The sequence below is a fragment of the Pelodiscus sinensis genome, chromosome 2, assembly GCF_049634645.1.
Source record: "Pelodiscus sinensis isolate JC-2024 chromosome 2, ASM4963464v1, whole genome shotgun sequence".
Taxonomy (NCBI): Eukaryota; Metazoa; Chordata; order Testudines; family Trionychidae; genus Pelodiscus; species Pelodiscus sinensis.
The window spans coordinates 57,113,014-57,126,741 of NC_134712.1; the positions used below are offsets into that span (position 1 = coordinate 57,113,014).

The window sequence follows — 13,728 nt, forward strand, 5'->3', positions numbered from 1 at the left end:
AGGAATTCCAGCCGGGACACGCATCGCTAGCCCCGGCAGTGACCAGGGAGCTCTGGCTGGGGCCGCCAGCTCTGACCCTAGCTGCAATGGGGCTTGTAGGAACTGCAGAGCTCCATCCCAGGGACTGATGGCTGCCCAGGTAGCAGTGGAGTGGGATAGAACCCCAGCGGCTTAGCAGGGGGTCTGGCAGAGAAGCGGTTTAACATGGTCTGGCAAATCTTCTCATTCGGGACCGGTAAGGTCCAAAGAGTGCCAGTCCAGGGAGGTCCAACTTGTAATTTCAAATGCACACTTTCTAAAAACACTCTCTGGTATTTTCTTTGGTTTTGTTTCCAATAACTATAAAACTGGAAATTAAAATTATGAATTTATCATATTCAAAATTAAGTTTCTTCAAAAATACAGTAAAACAAACTATAACTTCCATTTTTCCAGACTTTGCTACACTTGGGAATTAGAATATGCCTCAATTTTAACAACCAAAGTACAGGTTAAATAAGGCATAGACTTCTAAGAAATAAATTTTTGAAAAATGGGATTGAAATACAGTGTAGGGATGTTTATTGACCCACAGGCAGTACGTATCTTTTACTTCTACAGTGTTCCTTTGAATCAATGAAGAATCCATCTTAGGTTCTTTCCCATAAGTGTTTTTTATTCCCTGTCTCAAGTAACATTACTTCAGAGAATTAGATCATAGGCATGATGACAAGACCATTATAAAATCTTAGGTTAGGCATGACCAAATGATGCCAACACAACACGGTTAAGAGTTATGTGTCCTCCCTTTATGTTTACAATCTGGAGTCAGGGGAGATTTTATTGGAAACATTAATCATCACCTGGAAGGCACTGGTATTTTAACCACATCTCATCTCCAGTTAATATATTGCATAGCGTGGCACATACAATAAGCACTCTGTTATCCAGGATGTGGAGGGATAGGGGATACTATTTAATCAAATACTCTGACTAACAGAGAGTTATACTTTACCAATAGAATACCAATTTTCAAAGAATTAGCATACAATAAAATAAAGTATAAACAGCATACTGGTATTCACTAATCCAGTAGTAATACTGCATTGTAGAGTGGTTGGTTTCTTGAAGCACTTGGGTATGTACATGTAAAGTTTTCTATACAGTAGGTTATCTTATGACACTACATATCACTATGGGCAACACACCCAGGTCACTAAAAATATACTTAACATTAAAACTATGCTGAACATAATTTAATCTTTCGTTGATTATTCAGAAGGCACATCAGAATCTTGCACTGCCTCAGGGTCATCATCATCAACTTAAATTATAATTATAGGTATAGGAGGTGTAGGTGGTTAGGCTGAAACTGTAATGGCCCTATCATACACCCGGGAAACGGCTTTTTTAAAAATAAATCCCTGATTTCACCTTGCTTACTTATATTCTGCCTCTTTTGCTTAAAAATAAAGTGCAGAATATGCAATCACATAACATTCTGATATACTAATCCTGGTTACTGGACTGAAGATTACCTTATTAAACAATGCTGCTTATTAGGCTCAGAATCAGAATATTTTTAAAAGTTGCCTTTCAAAGTGCTTATATAATTAAATGTCTATGTACCTTTGACAGATTATCTGGTTTTAAATAACTTTGAACTAAGTTAAGCTATGTCACTCCAGACCTCCACATGGTAGTGATAGCTTTATGTACTGGGATTCAAACATGTGTTTACTTGTGATGCTACTGACTCTCTCTAAGCATGATAAACAGTTCTGTACAACCAGGAATCAACTAATGAATTATACTTAAATATTTGTATTTAGAACAGGATCCTGGAGATTACAAGAAGTCAAATTACGGAACTGTTTAAAACTGAAGAATGTAACAAGAATTAAGAAGGCATTAAGAATATTTAATGGTAAAAATGTTCCTCCAAGCAGTACATATTTCATATTTGAATCTCCCACACATCCTGTTCCATGGAGACCAAATGCCTGGTTATGATTTAATCAGGTCATAAGTCAAGGCCTAACGTCTTTTCATAGATGTATTGAGAAACATCTGGGCTCCATGGCACAGAACTCAAAGTCTATTATAAGCAAAATATTCTGAAATAACAGGAACTGCAGAAAGCCACTGGGTTTCTATTTATAGTGTTCAAACTTTCACAGTGAAACTTAAGGTAAAACTAAGGCATTCTAAGAGACTTTTGTTACTATGGTTACATTTACCTCACCAAAAGAAGGGTATTAACTATTCCTGGAACATGAGCACTCCATCAGTGTTTCTATCAGTCATTAAGAGCTAAACTGTAAACTTGTGTGGTGCTTATTGATTTTGCTGAAGGTGAGTTTGAGGCTTCTGAAAGTGTGGATCACGCTGGCTAGAAACAGATACTGTAATTAAAGGTTCTGTGTAGTTTTCCAACATGCTGTGCTGTTGTACTTCAATCTAAACTCAAACTCTGGCTGCACTTGCCCTGTACTCTTGTTCACTGAGATTATACATCATATTCAGTTCACAATAGGAAACAGGAAAGATATATGTAGTTACCTAACCTTTAAACAACATTTCTGACTGAGTGGCTCAAATAAGTGATACTCCAATCTCAAGAAGCCTGCAGTTGTCTTTAAATGAACATGAAATTCTAGATGTTTAGACTTCTACTGGCCAATTGCTCTAACAGAATGTCTACCCAGCAGTTTGGAGGTGCTTCATAGTGTAGCTAGATAGACACACTCTGGCTCTGCTCAAGTGAATGTTCTAAAAATAGCAAAAAACAGGACTATGTAGCACTTTAAAGACTAACAAGATGGTTTATTAGATTATGAGCTTTCGTGGGCCAGACCCACTTCCTCAGATCAAATAGTGGATCTGAGGAAGTGGGTCTGGCCCACGAAAGTTCATCACCTAATAAACCATCTTTTTAGTCTTTAAAGTGCTACATAGTCCTGTTTTTTGTTTCAGCTACACCAGACTAACACGGCTACATTTCTATCACTATTCTAAAAATAACAGTGTGACTACAACACGACGGGGAGGCAGCTGAGGCTCGCCACCCATGTATGTGCCCAGGGGTTCAACAGGACTATAATATGGGCTGCTATTTTGGACATAACCTATCACTTGAGTCACCTCAGCCATTCTACTATATTTAATGTGCTAGCTTGAAAAGGACAAGGGTTCACCTGCACTAGGGAGCACTCTTACTCCATAGGAAGCAACCTCCCGCCCAGACTCCTGACCCATCTCTCCCCCAATTTTCACAGAAATAGGTAGGGTCAATGAGAGTTAATATTACACCTCTCACCTCTACTTTAAATGTTTTGCTTATGAAATTCCAGAACAAACCAATTTGCAAATCTCACATCCTAGATCCAGATGACAGAGGGTGCAAACAGTTCAAAGGAGAGGCATCAAACTGAATTCAGACTGACTCCACAATTCACAAATAATTGGGGTAGGAGAGGAAGGAAATAAGAAATCAGGAGGAGAAGAGAAATGCAGGCTCACTTGGGGGGGACGGGCAAAGATTTGATTAGCTTATGACTAGCTTTTTTGCCAGTTTTACAAACTCAACAGTTATCTAACAGTTTGATAATTTACAGAGTAGTCTGTCAGAAATAAAGGTAGAAATGGTTGTATCAAACGATAGTCTGCAAAATGAGGAGTCAAATTATAACAATTTTAGATTTAAAATTAATATGCAGCATGAGAATTTAATATCACTTCACTTCAGGTAAGTTCTGAAAATGCATTAGATTATTTTACAGCATTCACAAGAGTGCTTGGTCTTTCATAGGAAATGTACAGAATTTCTGGTTCCTATCTATGTGCTCAACAAAACAGAGAAAGGATGTAACCTAGCTCATGAATGAAAGGCTTAATCAAGGGCACATGTTAAAAGCATGTATATAAAGTTCTCTGATGTTTTTTCCCCTGGTGGTAGGAAACCTGGCACTGGGTGGCTCCAGCACAGGCCCTTGTTCCTTACTGGTTACCAGGGACCTCTGCCCCTAGGGAGCTCAATGCACTTCCCAGTAGGATTACCATTAAGATCTCTCAGATGGGTGATTCTGAGTCAGTACAGCAGTTTCCTGCGCCTTCCACCCCAGCTGACTCAAATTTCAGCTGACTGAAATTTCTTCCATTGTAATGACTTCCTGCTTATCAGCCATGACTGACAAAACTGGAGTGGAACTGGGCCCCCTCCCCCCACAACATCACTGACACATTCCACATCAGTATTGGGTTTATATACTCATCACAATATAACTATGCAGTCACTCAGTTTAGGTGCTCAGACATGCACGTGTGTCAAATTTAACCTCCAGTTTTGTCATTGAGAATAAAATGCTTAACAGACATTCAAAATCAATTACTTTTTGTTGGTTCTTCCACAACGAGAAAATAGCAGATGTTCAAGACTTTTCTGACCCATACCTTTTTATAACTAGAGATTCTTCGGTAGATATGCTCAATTTTCTCACTGCAAATGACACTGAATCTACTTTGGAGGTCAGTGGGAATTACTTCATTTAAAGAATTCAGGCTGTTGCAGTTTTGTACAAAATGCTCATCACTTTTTGCCAGTGCTTCAAGAATCTGTAGCAATAAAGGAATAGCAGTACATTATGAAGTCAGGAGACTAAAATCAACATTACTTATCAGATCTGATATTAAAAAACCTGAAAATCAGTTGTCCTTCAACATTTTAGGAATGCTGCATAACTAGAAAGGATGATGCTTCAGGAGGAAAGGGTTTCCTCCAGCAACTCCTTGTCTTAGTAATAGCAACTCCCACTATAAAAGTTACATACAGTTGTTTCATGACTACATGTGGTTATGGCCTTGTTCTAGCACTACTGATGTAAACATTATGTTTCTCTTAAAATACATTTTCAGTAGGCATGCATTTATTTAAAATGTGCATATTATGGGGTGCTGACTTATCAGCTACAACATTTGTAACAAACTTTAATTTGTCAGCAGAATGTGTGATACTGACTCAGAATAAGCATTCATCAGCACTCAGCTCGGCGATTTTTACTATTCAGCATAGATGGGATGAGACAATCATTGTTTTCATTAAGCTACAACTCTTTCACTGTCCTCAGTCAGTAAATTAAATTAAAGGCTCCAAGTTGCTTTGTCCTTAATTAAAAGAATCAGTTTCCTCAGATCTAATTAATAATGCAAAACTCTTCTTCAAAATGTTTGCTTCCTCTGTTGCTAAAATTAAGTTTATTTTAAAACAGTGCCAAGTCTTCTGTAGAACAGCTTTGGTTCACATTTTTCATAATAGATTTATTAATAGTAAAACTTTGCACTACAATCATATCTTTCATTTGAGAACCTTGACCCACTTTACAAACTTTAACAAATTAAGACTCATCCCTCCACAACGTAGAAAAGTAATACAGAAGTGGCTTCTCCCCACTCTGAAGACAAATAGCTGTTTTTGACAAGCAATATACAGCTACTTAACACTGCAAATCAACATAGGAAAGAAAATGAAGAAAAACATTAGATCCAACTGCAAGTGCTGAGGAATTTAGGTTAGTTGAATATGAAACCACTTTCTGAAATTTTAAGTTAGAATTTTATGAAGTGCCATGACATTTTAATCTATGATAATATCTGTTTAACATCCCACATGAAAGAGGCTGGGGAGGAATCTGATTCTCCATTAACCTACAGTTGGTGCAATCATTCACACAGTGTAAAGCAAATGTAAACTGCTGAGTTTGTAGTGTTATACCTGCATAAAATGAGTAATAACGTTAGTTTGAACCAAAGGGTTTGGTTCGAACTAACGTGTCTGGGCGCGCACTTCCTGGTTCGAATCATCTGTGTTTCGAACTAGAGCACTTGCGAAATCATGCTAATGAAGCATGGGACATTTAAATCCCCACTTCATTGACTATTTCAAATGCCTGCATTTGCATCCCTAGTTCGAACTAGGGTGCAAGTGTAGACATACCCTAAGATTAGTAAAAAATGCTTTAATTACTAACACTTTTGCATACTGTATTTTTAAAGCACGTAATAACAGCATCCTTATGGTTTAATCATTTAATTAGTGAAAGATAACCTGCAGAAATTGAATTCACTCTACAAAGTTTTGGTTTAATTTTTATTTACCCTTGCTTACTGTGCAAATGATGAAATAGGAATTATTAAAAAGCTGTATTTCCACCTGAATTGCTGATTAATAGATGTAAAATGCAACATCTAGTTCTGATGGGGTGGGCAAATTCTGGCCAGATTCAGTCCACAGGGTTAGTCCCTGGTGGGCCTCCACCTCCATGTTTACCTACAACTCTGCAGGTAACAGAGAACTGTAGCACTCATTGGCTGTGAATCCCCATTCACAGCCAAGGCAAGTGGCGGGAAAAGGTGTCTGGTCCATACTGCTTCCCACCGCTCACATTGGCTGTGAATAGTGATTCGCAGCCAACCAGAGCTGTGATCCTCGGATACCCACAGAGGCACAGGTAAACATAGCAGTGGCCTGCCATGGACTAACCCTGACTGCTGCTGGTTTTTTAATGCCCACCTGGATAAGCCATCTTTCCCATGTTATTAATAAGAAGAAGTTCTACGTTTGCAGCTTGGAAATGCTCAGATGAAAAATTCCAATGTAGCCTCAAAAATTTTGTGCACCATTTTTCCCATTTATACTTTTGCAGATGCACTTTTGCATTTACTAGAAGAGATGTAATAAGCAGGGGGGGAGGACAGAGACAGCTAGGCACCTACTTTTGTGTATGCACAGAAATTTAAATTCATAAAGTTGTACCTGCAATTTTGAAGGCCAGGTTACAGACCATTTGGAAATGGTCTTCAGTATTTGTTATATGCTGATTTCTATCTGGAACCTTCAAAAAGTCTAAGATTTAATTACAATAAGTCTCTGAACTTCTCTGAAGTTTTTTTGATAGCAAGACTGGGATTTTTCAATTATTTGGAATTTTTTAAATTTAGACATCTAATTTATGACCACAAAATAAAATAGTGTGCTTACTGAGTAAACAGTAATGATTCAAAATGTCAGTGGGATAAAGATGTCCTGCAAATATTAGACTTGAAATAAAACATTTATAACCCTATCAATCCTTAACATACATGTGACTTAGTAGAATTAAGTATAATGCAAAATTAATACACATAAAAATGTAATTTTTCTACATGGGCCTCATACCTTTGCAGTCAAGCTGAAAAAGCCCTTCGGTTCAATCATTTTCTCCACCACATGGCATTTTATTCCAGCAGTACTGTCATATTCATAAACCACTCCATATTCTAAATGAACATTATCAACAGTCAGACTCACATGATCCTTCCTCCCATCAATTATTGCCATGGTGTTAAACTTGTCAATTACTTCTACAGCAAAGAAAATTAATTTAATTAGTTTTGTTGTGGCTGCTTCAGACCTAAATCAAATTAAAAGAATAATCACTCTAGACCCTAAGGAAGTAACAATCTTATGATAATATCTACTGAAATGAACATCAAGAAATCCCAACTTCCAATTAGCTGACAAACTCAGAAAAAATCAGGTCTGAGAAAGCCTGCTGCAATAGTCCTACGACACAACCAATTGATTTTAAAGAAGGCATTCTGCTTTTCTTACAAGCTGGAGATGCAGTATCAACAAACAGGAATGAAATACTGGAAAACCCTCGTTAAACTGGCAGAATTATTCCTCCAGAGACACATACTGCTCTGAGATCAGCATTTGTCCATAGAACTTAATTGAAAGTCAGTTATTAACATTATCTCAATCATCCTTGTACTTGAAGCAAAATACAGGACTATGTAGCACTTTAAAGACTAACAAGATGGTTTATTAGATGATGAGCTTTCATGGGCCAGACCCACTTCCTCAGATCAAGTAGTGGAAGAAAATAGTCACAACCATATATACCAAAGGATACAATTAAAAAAAATGAACACACATGAAAAGGACAAATCACATTTCAGAACAGGAGGGGGATGCAGGAGGTGGGGGGAAGGAAGGAAGGTAAGTGTCTGTGAATTAATTATATTAGAGGTGGGGAGAGTTAGATGTCTGTGAGCTAATGGTATTAGAGGTGATAATTGGGGAAACTATCTTGGTAATGGGTAAGATAGTTAGAGTCTTTGTTCATTCCTTCTTGAAGAGTGTCGAATTTTAACATGAATGACAGTTCAGAGGATTCCCTTTCAAGTGCAGATGTAAAAGGTTTTTGTAGCAGAATGCAGGTGGTTAAGTCATTGAGAGAGTGTCCTTTCTGGTTGAAATGGCAAGAAACTGTTTTTTCTTTGTGATCTTGTCTGATATCTGTTTTGTGGGCATTAATCCTTTGGCGAAGTGTCTGAGATGTTTGTCCAATGTACATAGCAGACGGACACTTTCGGCACATGATAGCATAAATTATATTTCTGGATGCGCAGGAATGTGTGTTCTTGATCTTATAACTCACGTGGTTAGGTCCAATAACGGTATCAGCAGAATGAATATGTGGACAAAGCTGGCAACGGGGTTTGTTGCAAGGGAAGGTACCAGGGTTGGTATTAGTGTGTTCTGGATTGGAGCTGGAAGCATGTAGGTAACTGTATGAGTCGGTGGGTTTTCTGTAGAGAGTGGTGTCTAATTTTCCATTGTTGATTTGTACTGTGGTGTCCAGGAAGTAGATCTCTCGTGTAGAATGGTCCAGGCTGAGGTTGATGGTGGGGTGTAGGTTGTTGAAATCTCTGTGGAATATCTCCAGTGTTTCTTGGCCATGCGTCCACTCTCTACAGAAAACCCACCGACTCATACAGTTACCTACATGCTTCCAGCTCCCATCCAGAACACACCAGACGATCCATCGTCTATAGCCAAGCCCTTTGATACAACCGCATCTGCTCTAATCCCACTGACAGAGACCAGAAGCTTCAGGATCTCTACCAAGCATTTATAAACCTCAACTACCCACCCGGAGAAATAAAAAAGCAAATTGAAAGAGCCAGATGAATACCTAGAAACCATCTACCTCAAGACAGACCGAAGAAAACCAACAAAAGAACACCACTTGTCATCACCTACAACCCCCAACTTAAACCTGTCCAACACATTATCAATAAACTACAGCCTATACTGGAACAGGATACAAAACTCCAAGAGGCTCTGGGAGACAGACCCATAGTCTCCTATAGACAACCACCTAACCTCAAGATGATTCTTACCAACAACCACAGGACATACCACACTAATACCAACCCTGGTACCTTCCCTTGCAACAAGCCCCGTTGCCAGCTTTGTCCACATATTCATTCTGATGATACCATTATTGGACCTAACCAAGTGAGTTATAAGATCAAGAACACATATTCCTGCGCATCCAAAAATATAATTTATGCTATCATGTGCCGAAAGTATCCATCTGCTATGTTCATTGGACAAACATCTCAGACACTTCGCCAAAGGATTAATGCCCACAAAACAGATATCAGACAAGATCACAAAGAAAAAACAGTTTCTTGCCATTTCAACCAGAAAGGACACTCTCTCAATGACTTAACCACCTGCATTCTGCTACAAAGACCTTTTACATCTGCACTTGAAAGGGAATCCTCTGAACTGTCATTCATGTTAAAATTCGACACTCTCCGAGAAGGAATGAACAAAGACTCTCAATCTTACCCATTACCAAGATATATTCCCCAATTATCACCTCTAATACCATTAGCTCACAGACATCTAACTCTCCCCACCTCTAATATAATTAATTCACAGACACTTACCTTCCTTCCTTCCTCCCACCCCGTGCATCCCTCTCCTGTTCTGAAATGTGATTTTTCCTTTTCATATGTGTTCATTTTTTTTAAATTGTATCCTTTGGTATATATGGTTGTGACTATTTTCTTCCACTACTTGATCTGAGGAAGTGGGTCTGGCCCACGAAAACTCATCATCTAATAAACCATCTTGTTAGTCTTTAAAGTGCTACATAGTCCTGTATTTTGCTTCAGCTACACCAGACTAACACGGCTACATTTCTATTACTATCCTTGTACTTGTAACTTTTGCTTGAAAATCATCTTGATATTTGAGTCATTATTTGTGATCCAACAGAGTTCTGAATTAATTTTAATCAGCCCTAAATTATTTTGTTATTATTAACCAGATACTTTATAGGATAAGATGCCCTATGAGTACAAATCAGATTTTCATGTACATGCCATACTACAAAATTTCTCACAGACCTAAGAACTGTTCAGCTACTTCACACAATATAAAGTGTGATGATATTTTTAACTTCTCTGCGATGGATATGCAAGTGTGGATAGGTAATTAAAACCTGTAGTCAGCTTTCAGTTTCCCTAGGCAAGATGAAATTTCTATGTTTCTTGATAAGAGAAAGAAATTCTAAAGGATGACATGCTAAAAATAAAGATCACACCTTCCACTTTGCAGTCAAAGGCATCTCCTCCCTCATCTCCAGGGGGTTTGGAGTTTGCTTTCTGAAGGTCTTCCTGGGCACTCTCTGTACTGTTATATACCCACTGTATGGAATCTTGCTATTAAAGAAAAAATGCATATATAATCAAAGCTGCCTCATTTCATTGCTTTCAAAGAGGAAATAATTATTTCAATTCTCTATCTCAACAGGATGTTTATCAATTGCCATCTATACTTCATTTTGAAAACAAACAGTAACATTGGAAATGACAGTGGAGTGAGACTGATTTTATCTAAAACCAGTTTTAGGGGAACATGCTGTTCCGATAACAGAGATTTGATCGCTGAAGTTAACACAAAAGACTATTCCAAAATATATTATTCTTCCCAAGGTTTTTCAAGAATCCTACATAAAAGGACCACCATAATATCATCTAGTCTGACCTCCTGTATATCACAGGTCACCAGCACCATTCAGCACCCACACACACCCACCAACCAAACTTAAACCTATGTAATAGAGCTCTCAAACTGTGTTGAGTCTTTGGGAATTTCAGCATGCTGCTCTGAGCCAGATGCTAGATGTTGGAAGAAGAACATGACAGTAATTGTGCACCTAAAGATACGCATGCAAGCAGTCAGTTTTTAAGTTCTCCTTTTCTGGATTCTCACTCATCTCCATAGCAAATCCACATATGTGAAACAGTTAGTCCACTTCAGGTATAAAGTACTTTTTAATCCCTTTAATTTAGTCAGTTTAGAATAAAAGAATCCATACTACTGTATCTGGAAATAAATCAAGATTTCAGAGATCTGTTTTCCTTAGTCACAAAGTCCAAAGAAATATTTTAATGATGCAGTATTTCCATGATGCAGTTGAATCAACCCCCTACTTCTGCTATTTATCTCATATCTGTTCAGTAGGTCTAAGGAGCGGAGTTTACATTTAGTTTTAACTGGATTTTAACACTCACAGAAATACACTGTGAAGTTAATTAACTGGTTCACAGTTTATGAAGAATTTCCAAGAATGTGGAAAGACTACATTGCTGAATCCAGCTTTTGTTTTATCAGGGAAATTACTGTGAACATTCAATTTTATTTCTAAACTAAAAGCAAGAATAATTTGTTTGCTCATATAAAAAAGCAAACTCAGAATCCTTGAAATAATATTTATTTGCTAAAACTGCACTGCAATGGAAATAAAGAGATTTTTACAGGCAGGATATATTCACTCTACTCTGTGAGAGCTAAGTGTTAAGTCAGGAAAAAGATCAGCTGTTTGTGTTATGTTCTCATGAGCACACAACTAGCTGTATAAAACCCACTCCATCAGGATGCAAATATATTTCATGGCGTTTTCTACATGCAGCTATGGTATTGCTATAAATAATTCTTTAAAAAGACAACATGAGAAAACTATTTATTTAAAACCTTAGTTTCTTGAAGCAGAACTTAAACTTTGAGTGTCAGCAATATATATTAAATAATCATCAGCTTTTAAGTTTTAATTAGCTGCCCCCCCCCCCTTTATTTCCCCCGCCACTGCATGTAAAGAACAAAAATGAACAATGGGTAGAGCAAGGAGGGTGTAAGCAGTAAACTTGTCTACCTGCATTGGACGCCTGTATTTCCTGCAGGCTGTAAGGTGGGCAATAACACTTGCATGAGTTTCTTTGCTGACATTAATTCCATTCACTTTAATTATGCACTGTCCAGGGTGGAGACCTGCTGTAGCTGCCACAGTTCCTAAAAACAATTCGGAAAGTTACCAGATTCCATGCTAAATGATCTCCCAGTAAACATACAGTCCGAGTGCCCCATTCTGCAACACTATCTGCTAGTACAGGTTGAACCTCTCTGGCCCGGCACCCTCGGGACTTGACCGGTCCCTAACCCAGGGCATTTGGGGACCCAGGAACATCAATGCCCACCCCTCCACTCTTGGCTGCCAGCTACCCTCTTCTTTTCCAGGCTGTTGAACCCCCTGGTTCCTCAGCCTGCACCTGGCCCACCACTGCAGGTACCTGGCCCACTGCGACTCCATTCCTTGGGCCCACCAGGGCTCTGCATATCCATTCTTCTGGCACTGCAACTCTGCTCTCATGGCTCACGAGGGATCTGTTGCCAGCTCTCAGACAGCTGGGGCTCCATTTCCTAGCCTGCTGGGGCTCTGCGGCTAGCCCCCGCCTGCCAGGACTCTGCTCCCCTCAGCCCACTGGGGTTCCACTGCTCACCCCCAACCTGCTAGGACTGTGCTTTGCTGGGGAACAGGAGTTCCACTCCCCTGGGCCACCGGGGTCTGCTGCTGGTCCTTAGGGCACCGGGGCACCTCTTTTCCCTGGTCTGGCAATGCTCCTTTCCCCAGCTCCAGAGCACCCACAAATGTCACCAGCTATGCCAGATTGGGGGTGTTGCCAAACTAGAGAAGTCCAGATTGCTAGTACAGTAGAGGTTCTGCAGAGATTTAGATTCAATGAGATTCTGCAAAGATTTAGAGTTTCATGCTAGATGATCTCCAGTGTGGGGACCATTCCGTAGAACATTATACTGAAAAAAATTATTCTAAAAGAGCTATTATAAACATCAGCTATATTAATTTGTTATTGTCTTTGAATAAATTTCACCTGATAAAACACTGCAGAGCAATATATCCTCTGTTGGTTTTGTTGTGTCTGATTGCAAAGTCCACTTTATAGCTTATAAAAATAATATGATGTAATGCATTATTTCACTAAAAGTAACATTTTGCCAACTACCCATTGCTGACCCAACAATAATGAATCAGTGTGCATACCTAATCAAGGAAATGTTATTTTAATAAGGAACAAATTATAATTTTAAGCTTCTAGTGTGTGACCATAAACAGCAGTAATAATAAATTACTGTAAGAATTATTAAAAATCATTGATATTCCTATTATTGTAAGGTTTTATTGTGCAACAAATTCTGAAAAATTGCTAGACCCTCACATGGTTGGTTTGTTGCTAAATTTCCCCAGGCACTTAGCTGAAAATTCTGGGGAAGATTTTACTTTTGTAATAAAATAAGGTAAAAAATCTATAATTTGAAAATAACTATAAATGTTTAGAATACTAAGCCTTTGCTCTTTCATTATAGCAAATTTCTCTATTGATAAAAAAATTGGAAGCTTTCTGACAACTCTCCCTATAATTCAAAGTAAGTGTTAAAGCAGACCAGGAGTTTCTTGTCATACAGTATGTGAAAAATCCTAGTCCAAGGGCATTTCTGTGTATTCAGTTTTTATTTTTATCTTTACCATTTCATCTGTAATGGAAAATGCCTAG

The 13,728-nt window shown here is 38.4% G+C and overlaps 1 protein-coding gene across 4 annotated transcripts in view; it reads right to left on the reverse strand.

The window, feature by feature from the left end:
* PREX2 (phosphatidylinositol-3,4,5-trisphosphate dependent Rac exchange factor 2) overlaps positions 1-13,728 on the reverse strand; it is a 266,937-nt gene that overhangs the window by 106,035 nt on the left and 147,174 nt on the right. For 3 of the 4 annotated variants that reach the window (XR_012901404.1, XM_006131490.4, XM_075920574.1), the window contains exons 20-23: positions 12,033-12,169; positions 10,422-10,539; positions 7,193-7,377; positions 4,432-4,593 (exon numbers count right to left, since the gene is read on the reverse strand). Coding sequence is in view for 3 of the 4 variants with exons in the window: in XM_006131490.4 (XP_006131552.1) it covers positions 4,432-4,593; positions 7,193-7,377; positions 10,422-10,539; positions 12,033-12,169 (602 nt within the window). In the remaining variant the exon portion in view is untranslated. The remainder of the gene's footprint in view (positions 1-4,431; positions 4,594-7,192; positions 7,378-10,421; positions 10,540-12,032; positions 12,170-13,728) is intronic. The other variant, XM_075920573.1, reaches the window with a different exon arrangement.